General features: G+C 51.9%; 1 protein-coding gene across 1 annotated transcript in view; it reads right to left on the bottom strand.

Annotated features, from left to right (window-relative positions):
• Positions 1-289: 289 nt before the first annotated feature.
• Positions 290-14,580, bottom strand: part of ufc1 (ubiquitin-fold modifier conjugating enzyme 1) — a 135,869-nt gene continuing 121,578 nt past the window's right edge. The window contains exons 5-6 of the mRNA XM_072488044.1: positions 11,418-11,508; positions 290-1,048 (exon numbers count right to left, since the gene is read on the bottom strand). Coding sequence (XP_072344145.1) covers positions 965-1,048; positions 11,418-11,508 — 175 coding nt within the window. The 3' untranslated portion in view covers positions 290-964. The remainder of the gene's footprint in view (positions 1,049-11,417; positions 11,509-14,580) is intronic.

The raw sequence follows: 14,580 nt of genomic DNA on the forward strand, positions 1-14,580 counted from the left end.
CTCATGCTGTGCCTGTCTTGGAATTGTTTGAAGGGGACAATGTGTGCCCCACCTAAGGCCATCACCTTGCTATTTCTGCTAATAGTTTGATTTCATAATTATTTGGATTATCTCAGAGATTATAAAACTGGGAAGAGATATGACACTGGGTGTTGTGACTGAACAATTTCAATAAAACCTGACAGTGAGGAAAAGCTGTTTGTGTTGGTTTTCACTTGATCAGCTTGCTTGAATTAACACTCAGCCTCCGGCCTCTCACTTCAAAATGTCATTTTCAAACTCCAACGAAAATATTCTGCACTTTTATTATAATTTGTGACATGATGGAATTGTTTAAATATCTTCTGCTCTTTGCCCACTATCCCTGCTTTGTGCCCGTCTCGATCTTGGCATTAAACACCGACAATGTCTGCCACTAGTCAATCTTGTTCTGGAGGATGAAGGGAGTCAACAAGCTCTGGTTCCCTCTCCCCCGCTTTCCCTGCCGTGAGAGAAGTTTCCCAAGTCCTCTGTGCAAATCCCGGTGACAATGGAGAGAATTTGCCTTCCCCAGTGGTCATTCCCCCTCCTCACCCCCTGGAATCTCGGCTTCACACAATGACTCGGGAAGCTGCAGACAAAGGGATAGGGGAGGATGCACATCCCAATCACGAGCAGCAGAACACAAAACGTTGCTTTTTGCTGATGTGCCTGGAAGAGGAAACCCCAATGAAGCCTGCCCTGGGGAGGGGCACAGAGGATACAGTGGAAGGTGATGGCAGCAGGAGGTTAGGAGATAGGAGTAAAGACTTTGTTATGGAATTTGGGAATGGTTTGAACCGAACTAAAGGAAGTGAGCAGAGGTCCAGCGGGAACAGGCGTGTGATGATTTACTGGCGGACTGCACACCCTGCACAGTCCCTTCACCGGCACAGTTGCCCCAGCAGCCATGGGGTCTTCACTGCTCGTTGCTCCCACTCTGCTTCTAGCTCTTGTCCTGTCCTTGCTTGTGTTGGATGTGGCCTTTACTGATCAGCTCTGGGATCTCCACAGCGAGCCATGGTCCTAACTGTGAGGGAAACAAACAAACAATTGTAAGTACACCCCTAACAGCCAGAACCTATCCCACTCTCCCCACAGCCTGAACAAACCTGGCCTGACTGCAATGGCATGCAGCTTCAAACTTTCAGCACCTGGACAGCCAGCCCACAAGCAGGCACATGATTTACCGAGAAGGGGAACTGGGTCCAATTTCAGAATAAATGGATGGCGGAATTCCAGTGATGGGGATGTGCTGAGTAGTGGCTCCCCTCCTCTGAAAATAGGCTCTTTTCCTCAAAATGGCCTGCTGAAACAGGAAAAAAAAGTATCCCCTCACTAACACCAATGTGAACAACAGCAACTCCAGAGGCTGTAAACAGACGAGAAAGGGACAGCCAGGAGAAGCAAGTTGCAGAGCCAGCTAACGCACAAAGCACCGGCCACGCCAGAACGAGAAGGACCGGCTCACCGCACATGGAGCCCTTCCTCACCAGAGGGTGGATGGAGGATGTTCCTCTCCAAGGATCTAAGAGACGAAGACTGATAGCCAGGCTGCGGTCAGGGTGGCGATCGCTGCGACCATGCAGGTGGCCCTGGACAAGGCAGAGAGGCGATTGGAGGCCCAGGGGAACATCATAAAAGAATTAGAAAAAGCCTCAACAGACCAGAGTGACTGGATTGCCGCCCTGGGGAAGGAAATAGCGAGGTTGGTCGCGATGCAGGGGAGTCTGAAGGGAAGATAGAGGATCAGAAGAACTGGTCACAGCGGTGGAACTTATGGATAGTGGGCCTACCGGAAGCGATCAAAGGCAGGGACCCCACGGGCAATCTGGTGGGAAGGGATAGCTTCCCCAAACCGCCAGAAATAGACAGAGCCCATCGATCACTCTGCCCAAGACCCAAGGCTCGAGAGCAGCCGAGGGCGATAATCGCCAAAATGCACCAGAACCAAGGCAGTGAAAGAATCCTGTGCTGGGCAAGACAGACAACAAACTGCAACTGGGAAGGTCAGGGGATGAGAATCTCCAGGACATTGGGCCTTATCTGGCCTAGCGCTGGACAGAGTTCAACAGGGCAAAGGCAGCCCTGTACATAACCAGGTAAAATTTGAGATGCTGTACCCGGCCAAACTCTGGGTCACATTCTAGGGCAGGGGACACTTCTTCATGGCCCGTGCGGATGTGGGCAAATTTGTCCTGGAGAATGGGCTGGAAAAACAGCAGCAGGGACAGCGCTGAGGAAACTTTATTTATATAACCACCTCGAAAGACACTTTGCGCAGGACTGTGTGGCCTTGCTTCTGAGGACGGGAGTGACAGCGTAGGAGGGAAGGGGCGAGGGCAGCAGAACGCAGGAAAGGATGAGGAGAATGGCAGGAGGGGAAGATAGCGGGCGAAGGGTACATAAATATCCAACCCGGGAGGGGCACCACCACACTAGCGGGAAAGCTAACACCAGGAAGCACGAGCAAGAGGGGGGCTGCGGTGCATTTCCCGCAAGGGTACGCATCACTAACGGAGGACAGCTAGGGGACGAAACGGGGGAAGAGAACACCTGGGAGGGGGGGGAGCAACAGGAAGGGGAGCAATGACTTTAATTGTGTACAGGACCTAGGGACAGACAGGTCGAACCCCGAAATGGAGAAGACCTCTAACATGGCGAAAGAACTCAGCATATTCATTGAGCAGATGGAGCTAGTGGACCCATGGCAGTTCACCCACCCAGGGGAGAAGGAATTCTCCTTCTTCTCCAAGGTACACAACATATACACACGGATCGACTTCTTTGCAGTGGGGAAATCAGTGCTTCCAGAGATAGATAGTAAGAGCGGAATATTCCGCGATTGTAATCTCCGACCACGCTCCATATTATGTGGATTTGACGTTGGAGACGGGTGTGCCCAAATGCCCCACATGGAACACCGCCCTCCTGGCCGATAAGGCTTTCGGCAAGAAAATATCACAGGCCATAGATGACCTGGTGGATGGCCAGCTCCTCTACATCTTGGACCTGCAAAGCAGCATGGAGGGAATCATGGCCCTCTTGAAAGTGTTTGGAACCTTCTCGGGCTACAAACTCAACCTGAGATCTTCCTGGTGAACCCGCAAGGGGGAGGGGCAGAGCTGGAGGGGCTGCCATTCAAACGGGCCTGACACAAATTCCGCTACCTGGGGATCCAAATTGGCCTTGACTGGACACGGGTCCACAAGTGGAACCTGACCAGCCTGGTGGAACAAGTTAAGAAGGACCCGCAGAAGTGGGAAACTCTCCAGGGAGAGTGCAGATGACCAAGATGAACGCACTGCTCAGGTTCCTCTTCCTGCTCAGATCCAGACTGTCTTTACATCCCCAAGGCCTTTTTCAACTCAGTGGGAAAATTGATCATGGCATGCGTGTGTTTGGGGGGGAAATCCTAGGATCCCCCAAAAAGTCCTGTAGAGAACGAGAAGCATGGGGGGCCCTCCCAAACTACAATATTACCACTGGGCAGCAATAGCGGAAAGGGTAAAGGGGTGGATAAAGAACCGGAAGCTGAATGGGTGAGAATGGAGGAGACCTCCATTCTGGAGGTCCTGTCCGGGACCTCCCTCCTGGCCTTGGCTACGGCAGCGCTCCCATCCCCACTGACCAAACACTCAACGAGCACATTACGGTCGTGGAACCAACTACGACAGCACTTCGGTTTCACCACAATTTCCATTAAGGCCCCCATCTGCAACAACACAGGTTCGAGCAAACCAAAATGGACACCACCATCAAAAGGTGGAGACAGGATGGAGGGGGGGGGGGCAACAGTTAGGGAGTGACAACATTAGAGGAACTGACAGAGAAGGGGGAACGAGCTAAGGTACATGCAGGTCAAAAACATCTTACATAGGGAATCAAGGACATACCCATGACCACCGCAACCATCGCTGTTAGAGGACCTACTAGATGCGGACATCTGAGGGAGATGGAACTGCAGCGACCTGTATGGGCAACGACTGGGAAGGGCACACACTACACAACAAGACAAGGGAAAAGTGGGAGGAAGACCTTGGGTTTGCAATAGGTTGGGAACTCTGGAGCAAAGCACTGCACATGGTCTACTCCACCTCCACTTGCGCAAGGCTAAGCTTAATGCAGCTGAAAGTGGTACACAGAGCTCACTTAACCAGAACCCGAATGAGGTTTTCCCGGTGGTCGTGGACAAATGTGAACGGTGCCAAGGAGGCCCGGCCAACATGTTCTGGTCTTGCCCCAGACTAGTCGGGTACTGGACAGCCTTCTTCGAGGCATTGCCCAAAGTGGTGGGGATGAGGGTGGAGCCATGCCCAAGAGTGGCAGTCTTTGGGGTATCAGAACAGCCAGATCTCTTCATGGGGAGGAGGGCGGATGCCCTTGACTCCCCTAATGGCCCGCTGAGAATCCTGCTCGGCAGGCAGTCAGCAGCACCACCTAAAGCTGCCGACTGGCTGTCCGACCTATCGAAATTTCTCCAGATGGAGAAAATTAAATTCCCCATCCGGGGATCAAAAAAGGGCCTCCACAGTTCACCCAGTTGTACCCAGTGAGTAAATTTGCAGACGACACTAAAGTCGGTGGTGTTGTCGACAGTGCGCAAGGATGTAGAAGGTTACAGAGGGACATAGATAAGCTGCAGAGCTGGGCTGAGAGGTGGCAAATGGAGTTTAATGTAGAGAAGTGTGAGGTGATTCACTTTGGAAGGAATAACAGGAATGCGGAATATTTGGCTAATGGTAAAGCTAATGGCCTGTACTGCGCTGTATCGTTCTATGTTCTATGTACCAAGATCGGTTTTTAACCAATCGCTCATAAGCCAGAGGGAGGGAAGGGGAAGCCATAGTAAAACAATGGACACAAACGGAAATAAAGCAGGGCGGGTGAGAAGAGCGGGGGGGGAGGGGGATAAATAGGCATGGAGCCAACCATGCCCAACACATAACAAGATACAAGCCACCCCAACAGGAACAGGTAAAAAGACCCGACCAGGTGCCTAGGAGGAGTGAGGGATCAGGAGGAAAGGGGGCAGAGGAAAGCAGGGGATCCAACTAAAACTAAGCATTGTAACCAAGGTAAATAACCATGATGTGGAGATGCCAGTGTTGGACTGGGGCGAGCACAGAAAGAAGTCTTACATCACCAGGTTAAAGTCCAAAAGGTTTGTTTCGAATTACCAGCTTTCGGAGCACTGCTCCTTCCTCAAGTGAATGTGGAGGTGGATTCCAGAAACATAAAAGGGAAATAACGATAGATAACCGATGTACATATTATTTCTGTATATGTTCACGCTCATCTTTGCCCTGCATAATATGAAAAACCCCTTAATTAAAACATTTAAAAAAAAGAACAAATGGATGGCCTTTCATTATCATTGTAGCTCACACAACCGTTTTGTTTGAGATAGTTTGCCACAACGGGAGGTGCTGTTTGGCATCCAGCTATCAGCAGGCAGAGCATTCATACTGCCAGACAGCACAGGGTTAGATAGAGAATAAAGCTCCCTCTACACTGTCCCCATTAAACACTCCCAGGGCAGGGTTAGATAGAGAGTAAAGCTCCCTTTACACTGTCCCCATTAAACAGTCCCAGCACAGGGTTAGATACAGAGTAAAGCTCCCTCTACACTGTCCCCATCAGACACTCACAGCACGGGGTTAGATACAGTGTAAAGCTCCCTCTACACTGTCCCTATCAAACACTCCCAGGTCAGGCATAGCACGGGGTAGGTACAGAGTAAAGCTTCCTCTACACTGTCCCCATCAAACACTCTCCGAACACGTACAGCACGGGGTTAGATACAGAGTAAAGCTCCCTCCACACAGTCCCCATCAAACACTGTCAGAAAAGGTACAGCATGGGGTTAGAGAACAAAACTCCATCTATACTGTCCCCATCAAACACTCCCAGGACAGGTACAGCACAGAATTGGATACAGAGTAAAGTTCCCTTTACACTGTCCCCATCAAATACTCCAAGGACAGGTACAGCACAGGATTAGATACAGAATAAAGCTGCCTCTACACTGTCCCCAACAAACACTAAAATATTGGTGAAGACAAATGTAGGTCCCTTACAGTCAGAAACAGGGGAATGTTTAATAGGGGACAAGGGAATGACTGAACAACTAGCCCATAGAATAGAACCATAGAATCCCTACATGCAGAAGGAGCTCATTCAGTCCACTGGGCCTGTACCACCCTATTCCTATAACCCTTTAACCTAACCTACACAAAGGGGTACTTTAGCATGGCCAATCCAGTGGGCAGCACGGTAGCATTGTGGATAGCACAATTGCTTCACAGCTCCGGGGTCCCAGGTTCGATTCTGGCTTGGGTCACTGTCTGTGCGGAGTCTGCACATCCTCCCCGTGTGTGCGTGGGTTTCCTCCGGGTTCTCCGGTTTCCTCCCACAGTCCAAAGATGTGCAGGTTAGGTGGATTGGCCATGATAAATTGCCCTTAGTGTCCAAAATTGGCCTTAGTGTTGGGTGGGGTTACTGGGATAGGGTGGAGGTGTTGACCTTGGGTAGGGTACTTTTCCGGGGGCCGGTGTAGACTCGATGGGCCGAATGGCCTCCTTCTGCACTGTAAATTCTATGAAATTCTATGATCTATGATGAATCCACCTAACCTGCACACCTTTGGACTGTGGGAGGAAACCGGAGCACCCGGAGGAAACCAATGCAAACGCGGGGAGAAAATAGAAACTCCATACAGTCACCCGAGGCCAGAATTGAACCAGGGACCCTGGCGCTGTGAGGCAGCAATGCTAACCATTGTTCTAGCGTGACGCCCCTTTGGTTCTGTCTTCACAAATGAGGACACAGATACCAGGAATGTTGGGGATTGCAGGGTCTATTGATAGGGAGGAACTGAAGGAGATCATTATTAGTCGAGAAATTGAAGGCTGATAAATCTTGAAGGCTGATAAATTCCCCAAGGCCTGATAATCTACATTTGAGAGTGCTTGAGGATGTGGCTCTAGAAATAGTGGATGCATGGTCATCTTCCAGGATTCTATAGACACTAGAACAACCCTGGCAGGTAGCTAATGTAACTCTACTATTTAAAAACAGAGGTAGAGAGAAAACAGGGAATTATAGACCAGTCAGCCTGGCATCAGCAGTGGGGAAAATTCTAGAATCTATTATCAAAACATTTATAGCAAAGCACTTAGAAAGCAGTGGCAGGATCTGACAGTCAGCATGGATTTATGAAGGGGAAATCCTGCTTGACAAATCTACTGGAATTCTTCGAGGATGTAACCAGTAAGGTTGATGAGGATTTATTTGGACTTTCAGAAGGCTTTTTAAAAGTCCCCCACGAGAGATTAGAGTGTAAAATTAAAGTGTAATATTAGGGGTAGTGTATTGAGATGGATAGAAAACTGCTTGGTAGGGGATGTGCTTGAGGGCTTTGTTGCAGAATACCCTACACCCCCCAAGTGAGGACAACCCGCTATGGGGGACCCCCCCCCAGCTTTAGGCCCCTCCCTTTCAGGACCCCCACCAGTCACACCTCCAACCTTGCAGAGGCCCCTACTTACCTGCCCTGCACACTTCCACCCTTCAAACCATCCCCTCCACCCTCCTTTCATGGGCATGGCCCCCCTCGGGTCTCCGATGGCCCAGGGGACCGCCCGTGTGCTGTTCCACCTGATCTACGTTCTTGTGGACCAGCACTGATCGGCGCCCGACTGCAGCCTCCCTGGGAAGGCTGGAGAATCGAGGGAGGCCGGTGTATCCCGGGTGAGTAGGGTTTTAAATAGGTTTAAGACCTACTTCCGGGAGCGCCGTTTGGTCACACCCCATCTGGGCGGAGTTCCGACTCCGACACCTCGCGGGACTTGGGTGAATCTTGGCACTCGGCCCATCAAGTCTGCTCCGCCATTCAATCATGGCTGATATTCTTCGCATCCCCATTCTCCTGCCTTCTCCCCATAACCCCTGATCCCCATCTTGATTAAGAATCTATCTATCTCTGTCTTAAAGACACTCAGTGATTTGGCCGCCACAACCTTCTGCGGCAAAGAATTCCACAGATTCACCACTCTCTGGCTGAAGAAATTCGTCCTCATCTGTTTTAAAGGATCGTCCCTTTAGTCTGAGATGGTGTCCTCTGCTTCTAGTTTTTCCGATAAGTGGAACATCCTCTCCATGTCCACTCTATCCAGGCCTCGCAGTATCCTGCAAGTTTCAATAATATTCCCCCTCATCCTTCTAAACTTCAATGAGTACAGACCCAGAGTCCTCAGCAGTTCCTCATACAACAAGCTCTTCATACCAGGGATACATAAACATAAAAAAATAGGTGCAGGAGTAGGCCATTCTGCCCTTCGAGCCTGCTCCACCATTCAATATGATCATGGCTGATCATGCAAATTCAGTATCCCACTCCCACTTTATCTCCATACCCCTTGATCCCTCTAGCCGCAAGGGCCACGACCAGCTCCCTCTTGGATATATTCAACAAACTGGCCCCAAAAGCTTTCTGTGGTCGTGGATTCCACCAGTTCACAACTCTCCGAGAGAAGAAGTTCTCAGTCCTGAATGGCTTACCCGTTATTCTTAGGCTGTGACCCCTAGTTCTGGATGTCCCCAACCTCGGGAACATTCTTCCCACATCTAGCCTCTCCTGTCCCATTAGGATTTTATATGTTTCTATGAGATAAGAACAGAAGGACATAAGAACTAGGAGCAGGAGTAGGCCATCTGGCCCCTCGAGCCTGCTCCACCATTCAATGAGATCATGGCTGATCTTTTGTGGACTTTTGTGGATCATTCTTGTGAACCTCCTCTGGACCCTTTCCAAGGCCAGCACATCCTTCCTTAGATACAGGGCGCAAAACTGCTCACAATACTCCAAATGGGGTCTGACCAGAGCCCTATACAGCCTCAGAAGTACATTCCTGGTCTTGTATTCGAGACCTCTTGACATGAATGCTAACATTGCATTTGCCTTCCTAACTGCCGACTGAGCCTGCACATTAACCTAAAGAGAATCATGAACAAGGACTCCCAAGTCCCATTGTGCTTCTGATTTCCTAAGCATCTCCTCATTTAGAAAATAGTCTATGCCTCCATTTCTCCTTCCAAAGTGCATAACCTCACACCTTCTGCAGCCCACCTGCTTCCTCAATACTACCTGTCCCTTCACAGATCTTTGTATCACCTGCAAACTTAGCAACAGTGCCTTCAATTCCTTCTTCCAGATCATTAATGTATATTGTGAAAAGTTGTGGTCCCAGCACCACCCCTGAGGCACACCACTAGTCTCCGGCTGTCATCCTGAAAAAGACCCGTTTTTCCCCACTCTTTGCCTTCTGCCAGTCAGCCAATCCTCTATCCATGCCAGGATCTTACCCTTAACACCATGGGCTTTTAACTTATTTAACAGTCTCCTATGCGGCACCTTGTCAAAGGTCTTGTGGAAATCTAAATAAATCACGTCCACTGGTTTTCCTTTGTCTAACTTCCTTGTTACGTCCTCAAAGAACTGCAACAGATTTGTCAGACATGACCTCCCCTTGATGAAGCCGTGCTGACTCAGTCCTATTTTATCATGCACTTCCAAGTACTCTGCGATCTCATCTTTCATAATGGCCTCGAAAATCTTACCAATGACCGATGTCAGGCTAACCGGCCTATAATTTACCACCTTCAGCCTCCCTCCCTTCCTAAACAGCAGTGTTACATTAGCCACTTTCCAATCCTCTGGCAGCCTTCCTGCCTCCAGTAATTCCTGAAAGATCACCACCAATGTCTCCACAATCTCCTCAGCTATCTCTTTCAGAAACTTGGGGAGAAGTCCATCAGGTCCAGGTGATTTATCCACCTTCAGACCTTTCAGTTTCCCCAGAACCTTCTCAGTAATGGTCACTACACTCACCTCTGCCCCCTGGTTCTCCTGGAACTCTGGCATCTCACTGGTGTCTTCCACCATGAAGACTGATGCAAAGTAACTATTCAGTTCCTCTGCCATTTCTTTGTTTCCTATTATTACTTCTACAGCCACATTTTCCAGTGGTCCAATGTCTATTTTATATAACCTTTTATATATTGAAATAAACTTTTCCTAACTTCCTTTATATTACACGCTAACTTGCACTCATATTTCATCTTCTCCCTCCTTATTGCTTTAGTTGACCTCTGCTCGTTTTTAAAGGCTTCCCAATCCTCTGGCTTCCCACTAATCCTCGTCACTTTATATGTTTTTTTCTTTTACTTTTATGCTATTCTTGACTTCCCTCGTCAGCCATGGATGCCTTGTCCTCCCCTTAGCATTTTCCTCATCCTTGGGATGAATTTCTGTTGTGCCTCCCGAATAACCCCCAAAACTCCTGCCATTGCTGTTCCACTGTCTTCCCTGCTAGGCTCTGTCAAAGAAGACAGAGGGTAGCAGTGGAAGGGTGCCTTTCTGAATGGAGGACTGTGACTAATGGCGTTCCGCAGGGATCAGTGCTGATACCTTTGCTGTTTGTAGTATATATAAATGATTTGGAGTAAATGTAATTCTTTTGATTTGTAAGTGTGTGGATGACACAAACGTGGTGGAATTGCGGATCGCGATGAGGACTGTCAGAAGTTACAGCAGGATATCAATAGGTTTGAGACTTGGGCGGAGCGATGCCAGATGGAGTTTAATCAAGACAAATGTCAGGTAATGCATTTTGGAAGGTCAAATAGAGGTGTAAAATATACAGTTAGTAGCAGAACCCTGAAGAGTATTGACAGGCAGAGAGATCTGGGTGTACAGGTCCACAGGTCACAAAGTGGCAACGCAGGTGGAGAAGGTAGGCAAGAAGGGTTGTCTTCATCAGCATGGGCATGGAGTATAAAAATTGGCACGTCATGCTGCAGCAGTGTAGAACCGTAGATTGGCCATACTTGGAATATAACGTTCAATTCTGGTCGCCACACTACCAGAAAGATATGGTGACTTTGGAGAGGGTATTAGCTATGGAGGGCATTAGCTATGAGGAGAGGTTGGATAAACTCACTGCAACGACAGAGGTTGAGACCCCTGATAGAGGTCCACAAGATTCTGAGGAGCATGGAGAGAGTGGATAGTTAGAAGCTTTTTCCCACGGTGGAAGTTAATTACTAGGGGATAGAGGTTAAAGGTGCGAGGGGCAAAGATTAGAGATGTGTGAGGGAAGTTTTTTTTATACAGAGGGTAGTGGGTGCCTGGAACTCACTGCTGGAGGAGGGGATGGAAGCAGTACAATAGAGACATTTAAGGAGCGCCTTCACAAATACATAAATAGGATGGGAATAGAGGGTTACGGGCCCCATAAGGGTCGAAGGTTTTAAGTCAAGGCAACATGGTTGGCGCAGGCTTGGAGGACCGAAGGGCCTGTTCCTGTTTCTTTGTTGTCTGACCATCAGGAGCTTACCCCCAGTGCCATCAGGTGTCCCAGGCCAAACTTGGGGACATTGCGTGCCCACAATGGTTTGAAGTGATCTGTTAGACAAATCTTTCCACCTCTGAGAAAACATAAGTAAAATGTGAACGTACTAGACAACATAAAGAAGTAACAGGCATGCGTCCATAACAGCCCGGCCCTCGGTAACAGCCCAGCAAGAGCCAGGCCCTCGGCAAGGGGCAGGCCCTCGGCTAGGGGCAGGCCCTCGGTAAGAGCCATGCCCTCGGTGAGAGCAAGGCCATCGGTAAGAACCACGCCCTCGGTGAGAGCAAGGAGGGGCTCAGTCACAGGGAGGCGCTCATCCTTTCTCTCTTAACCAACCCTCTCTCGTCCCCGTCCTCCTCCCTCTCTGTCTGACACGGTCTCTCCCTCTCTCTCTGACAGTATCGCTCTCTCTCTGACACAGTCTCTCTCTCTCTGACACAGACTCTCTCTCTCTCTGACACACTCTCTCTCTCTCTGACACACTCTCTCTCTCTCTGACACACTCTCTCTCTCTCTGACACACTCTCTCTCTCTGACACACTCTCTCTCTCTGACACACTCTCTCTCTCTCTCTCTCTGACACACTCTCTCTCTCTGACACACTCTCTCTCTGCCTGACACACACTCTCTCTCTCTGTCTCTGCCTGACACGGTCTCTCTCTCTCTCTCTCTGCCTGACACGGTCTCTCTTTCTGCCTGACACGGTCTCTATCTTTCTGCCTGACACGGTCTCTCTGTCTCTGCCTGACACAGTCTCGCTCTCTCTCTCTCTCTCTGCCTGACACGGTCTCTCTTTCTGCCTGACACGGTCTCTATCTTTCTGCCTGACACGGTCTCTCTGTCTCTGCCTGACACGGTCTCGCTCTCTCTCTCTCTCTGCCTGACACGGTCTCGCGCTCTCTCTCTCTCTCTGCCTGACACGGTCTCGCGCTCTCTCTCTCTCTCTGCCTGACACGGTCTCGCGCTCTCTCTCTCTCTCTGCCTGACACGGTCTCGCGCTCTCTCTCTCTCTCTCTGCCTGACACGGTCTCGCGCTCTCTCTCTCTCTCTCTGCCTGACACGGTCTCGCGCTCTCTCTCTCTCTCTGCCTGACACGGTCTCGCGCTCTCTCTCTCTCTCTGCCTGACACGGTCTCGCGCTCTCTCTCTCTCTCTGCCTGACACCGTCTCGCGCTCTCTCTCTCTCTCTGCCTGACACCGTCTCGCGCTCTCTCTCTCTCTCTGCCTGACACCGTCTCGCGCTCTCTCTCTCTCTCTCTGCCTGACACCGTCTCGCGCTCTCTCTCTCTCTCTGCCTGACACCGTCTCGCGCTCTCTCTCTCTCTCTCTGCCTGACACGGTCTCGCGCTCTCTCTCTCTCTCTGCCTGACACGGTCTCGCGCTCTCTCTCTCTCTCTGCCTGACACGGTCTCGCGCTCTCTCTCTCTCTCTGCCTGACACCGTCTCGCGCTCTCTCTCTCTCTCTGCCTGACACCGTCTCGCGCTCTCTCTCTCTCTCTGCCTGACACCGTCTCGCGCTCTCTCTCTCTCTCTGCCTGACACCGTCTCGCGCTCTCTCTCTCTCTCTGCCTGACACCGTCTCGCGCTCTCTCTCTCTCTCTGCCTGACACCGTCTCGCGCTCTCTCTCTCTCTCTGCCTGACACCGTCTCGCGCTCTCTCTCTCTCTCTGCCTGACACCGTCTCGCGCTCTCTCTCTCTCTCTGCCTGACACCGTCTCGCGCTCTCTCTCTCTCTCTGCCTGACACCGTCTCGCGCTCTCTCTCTCTCTCTGCCTGACACCGTCTCGCGCTCTCTCTCTCTCTCTGCCTGACACCGTCTCGCGCTCTCTCTCTCTCTCTGCCTGACACCGTCTCGCGCTCTCTCTCTCTCTCTGCCTGACACCGTCCCCCCCTCCGCCTGAAACAGTCCCCCCCTCCGCCTGACACAGTCCCCCCCTCCGCCTGACACAGTCCCCCCCTCCGCCTGACACAGTCCCCCCCTCCGCCTGACACAGTCCCCCCCTCCGCCTGACACAGTCCCCCCCTCCGCCTGACACAGTCCACCCCTCCGCCTGACACAGTCCACCCCTCCGCCTGACACAGTCCACCCCTCCGCCTGACACAGTCCACCCCTCCGCCTGACACAGTCCACCCCTCCGCCTGACACAGTCCACCCCTCCGCCTGACACAGTCCACCCCTCCGCCTGACACAGTCCACCCCTCCGCCTGACACAGTCCACCCCTCCGCCTGACACAGTCCACCCCTCCGCCTGACACAGTCCACCCCTCCGCCTGACACAGTCCACCCCTCCGCCTGACACAGTCCACCCCTCCGCCTGACACAGTCCACCCCTCCGCCTGACACAGTCCACTCCTCCGCCTGACACAGTCCACCCCTCCGCCTGACACAGTCCCCCCCTCCGCCTGACACAGTCCCCCCCTCCGCCTGACACAGTCCCCCCGTCTGTCTGACACAGTCCCCCCCCCTCTGTCTGACACAGTCCCCCCCCCTCTGTCTGACACAGTCCCCCCCTCTGTCTGACACAGTCCCCCCCCTCTGTCTGACACAGTCCCCCCCCTCTGTCTGACACAGTCCCCCCTCCGCCTGACACAGTCCCCCCTCCGCCTGACACAGTCCCCCCTCCGCCTGACACAGTCCCCCCCTCCGCCTGACACAGTCCCCCCCTCCGTCTGACAGTCCCCCCCTCCGTCTGACAGTCCCCCCCTCCGTCTGACACAGTCCCCCCGTCTGTCTGACACAGTCCCCCCCCCTCTGTCTGACACAGTCCCCCCCCCCTCTGTCTGACACAGTCCCCCCCGCCTGACACGTTCCCCCCTCCGCCTGACACGTCCCCCCTCCGCCTGACACATCCCCCCTCCGCCTGACACGTCCCCCCTCCGCCTGACACGTCCCCCCTCCGCCTGACACGTCCCCCCTCCGTCTGACACAGTCCCCCCTCTGTCTGACACAGTCCCCCCTCTGTCTGACACAGTCCCCCCTCTGTCTGACAGTCTCTCTCTCCCTCCGAGTCTCTCTCTCTGTCACACAGTCTCTCTCTCTCTCTCTCTCTGACAGACAGTCTCTCTCTGACAGACAGTCTCTCTCTGACAGACAGTCTCTCTCTGACAGACAGTCTCTCTCTGACAGACAGTCTCTCTCTGACAGACAG

This window comes from Scyliorhinus torazame, chromosome 22 (genome assembly GCF_047496885.1).
Source record: "Scyliorhinus torazame isolate Kashiwa2021f chromosome 22, sScyTor2.1, whole genome shotgun sequence".
NCBI classification, from domain to species: Eukaryota; Metazoa; Chordata; class Chondrichthyes; order Carcharhiniformes; family Scyliorhinidae; genus Scyliorhinus; species Scyliorhinus torazame.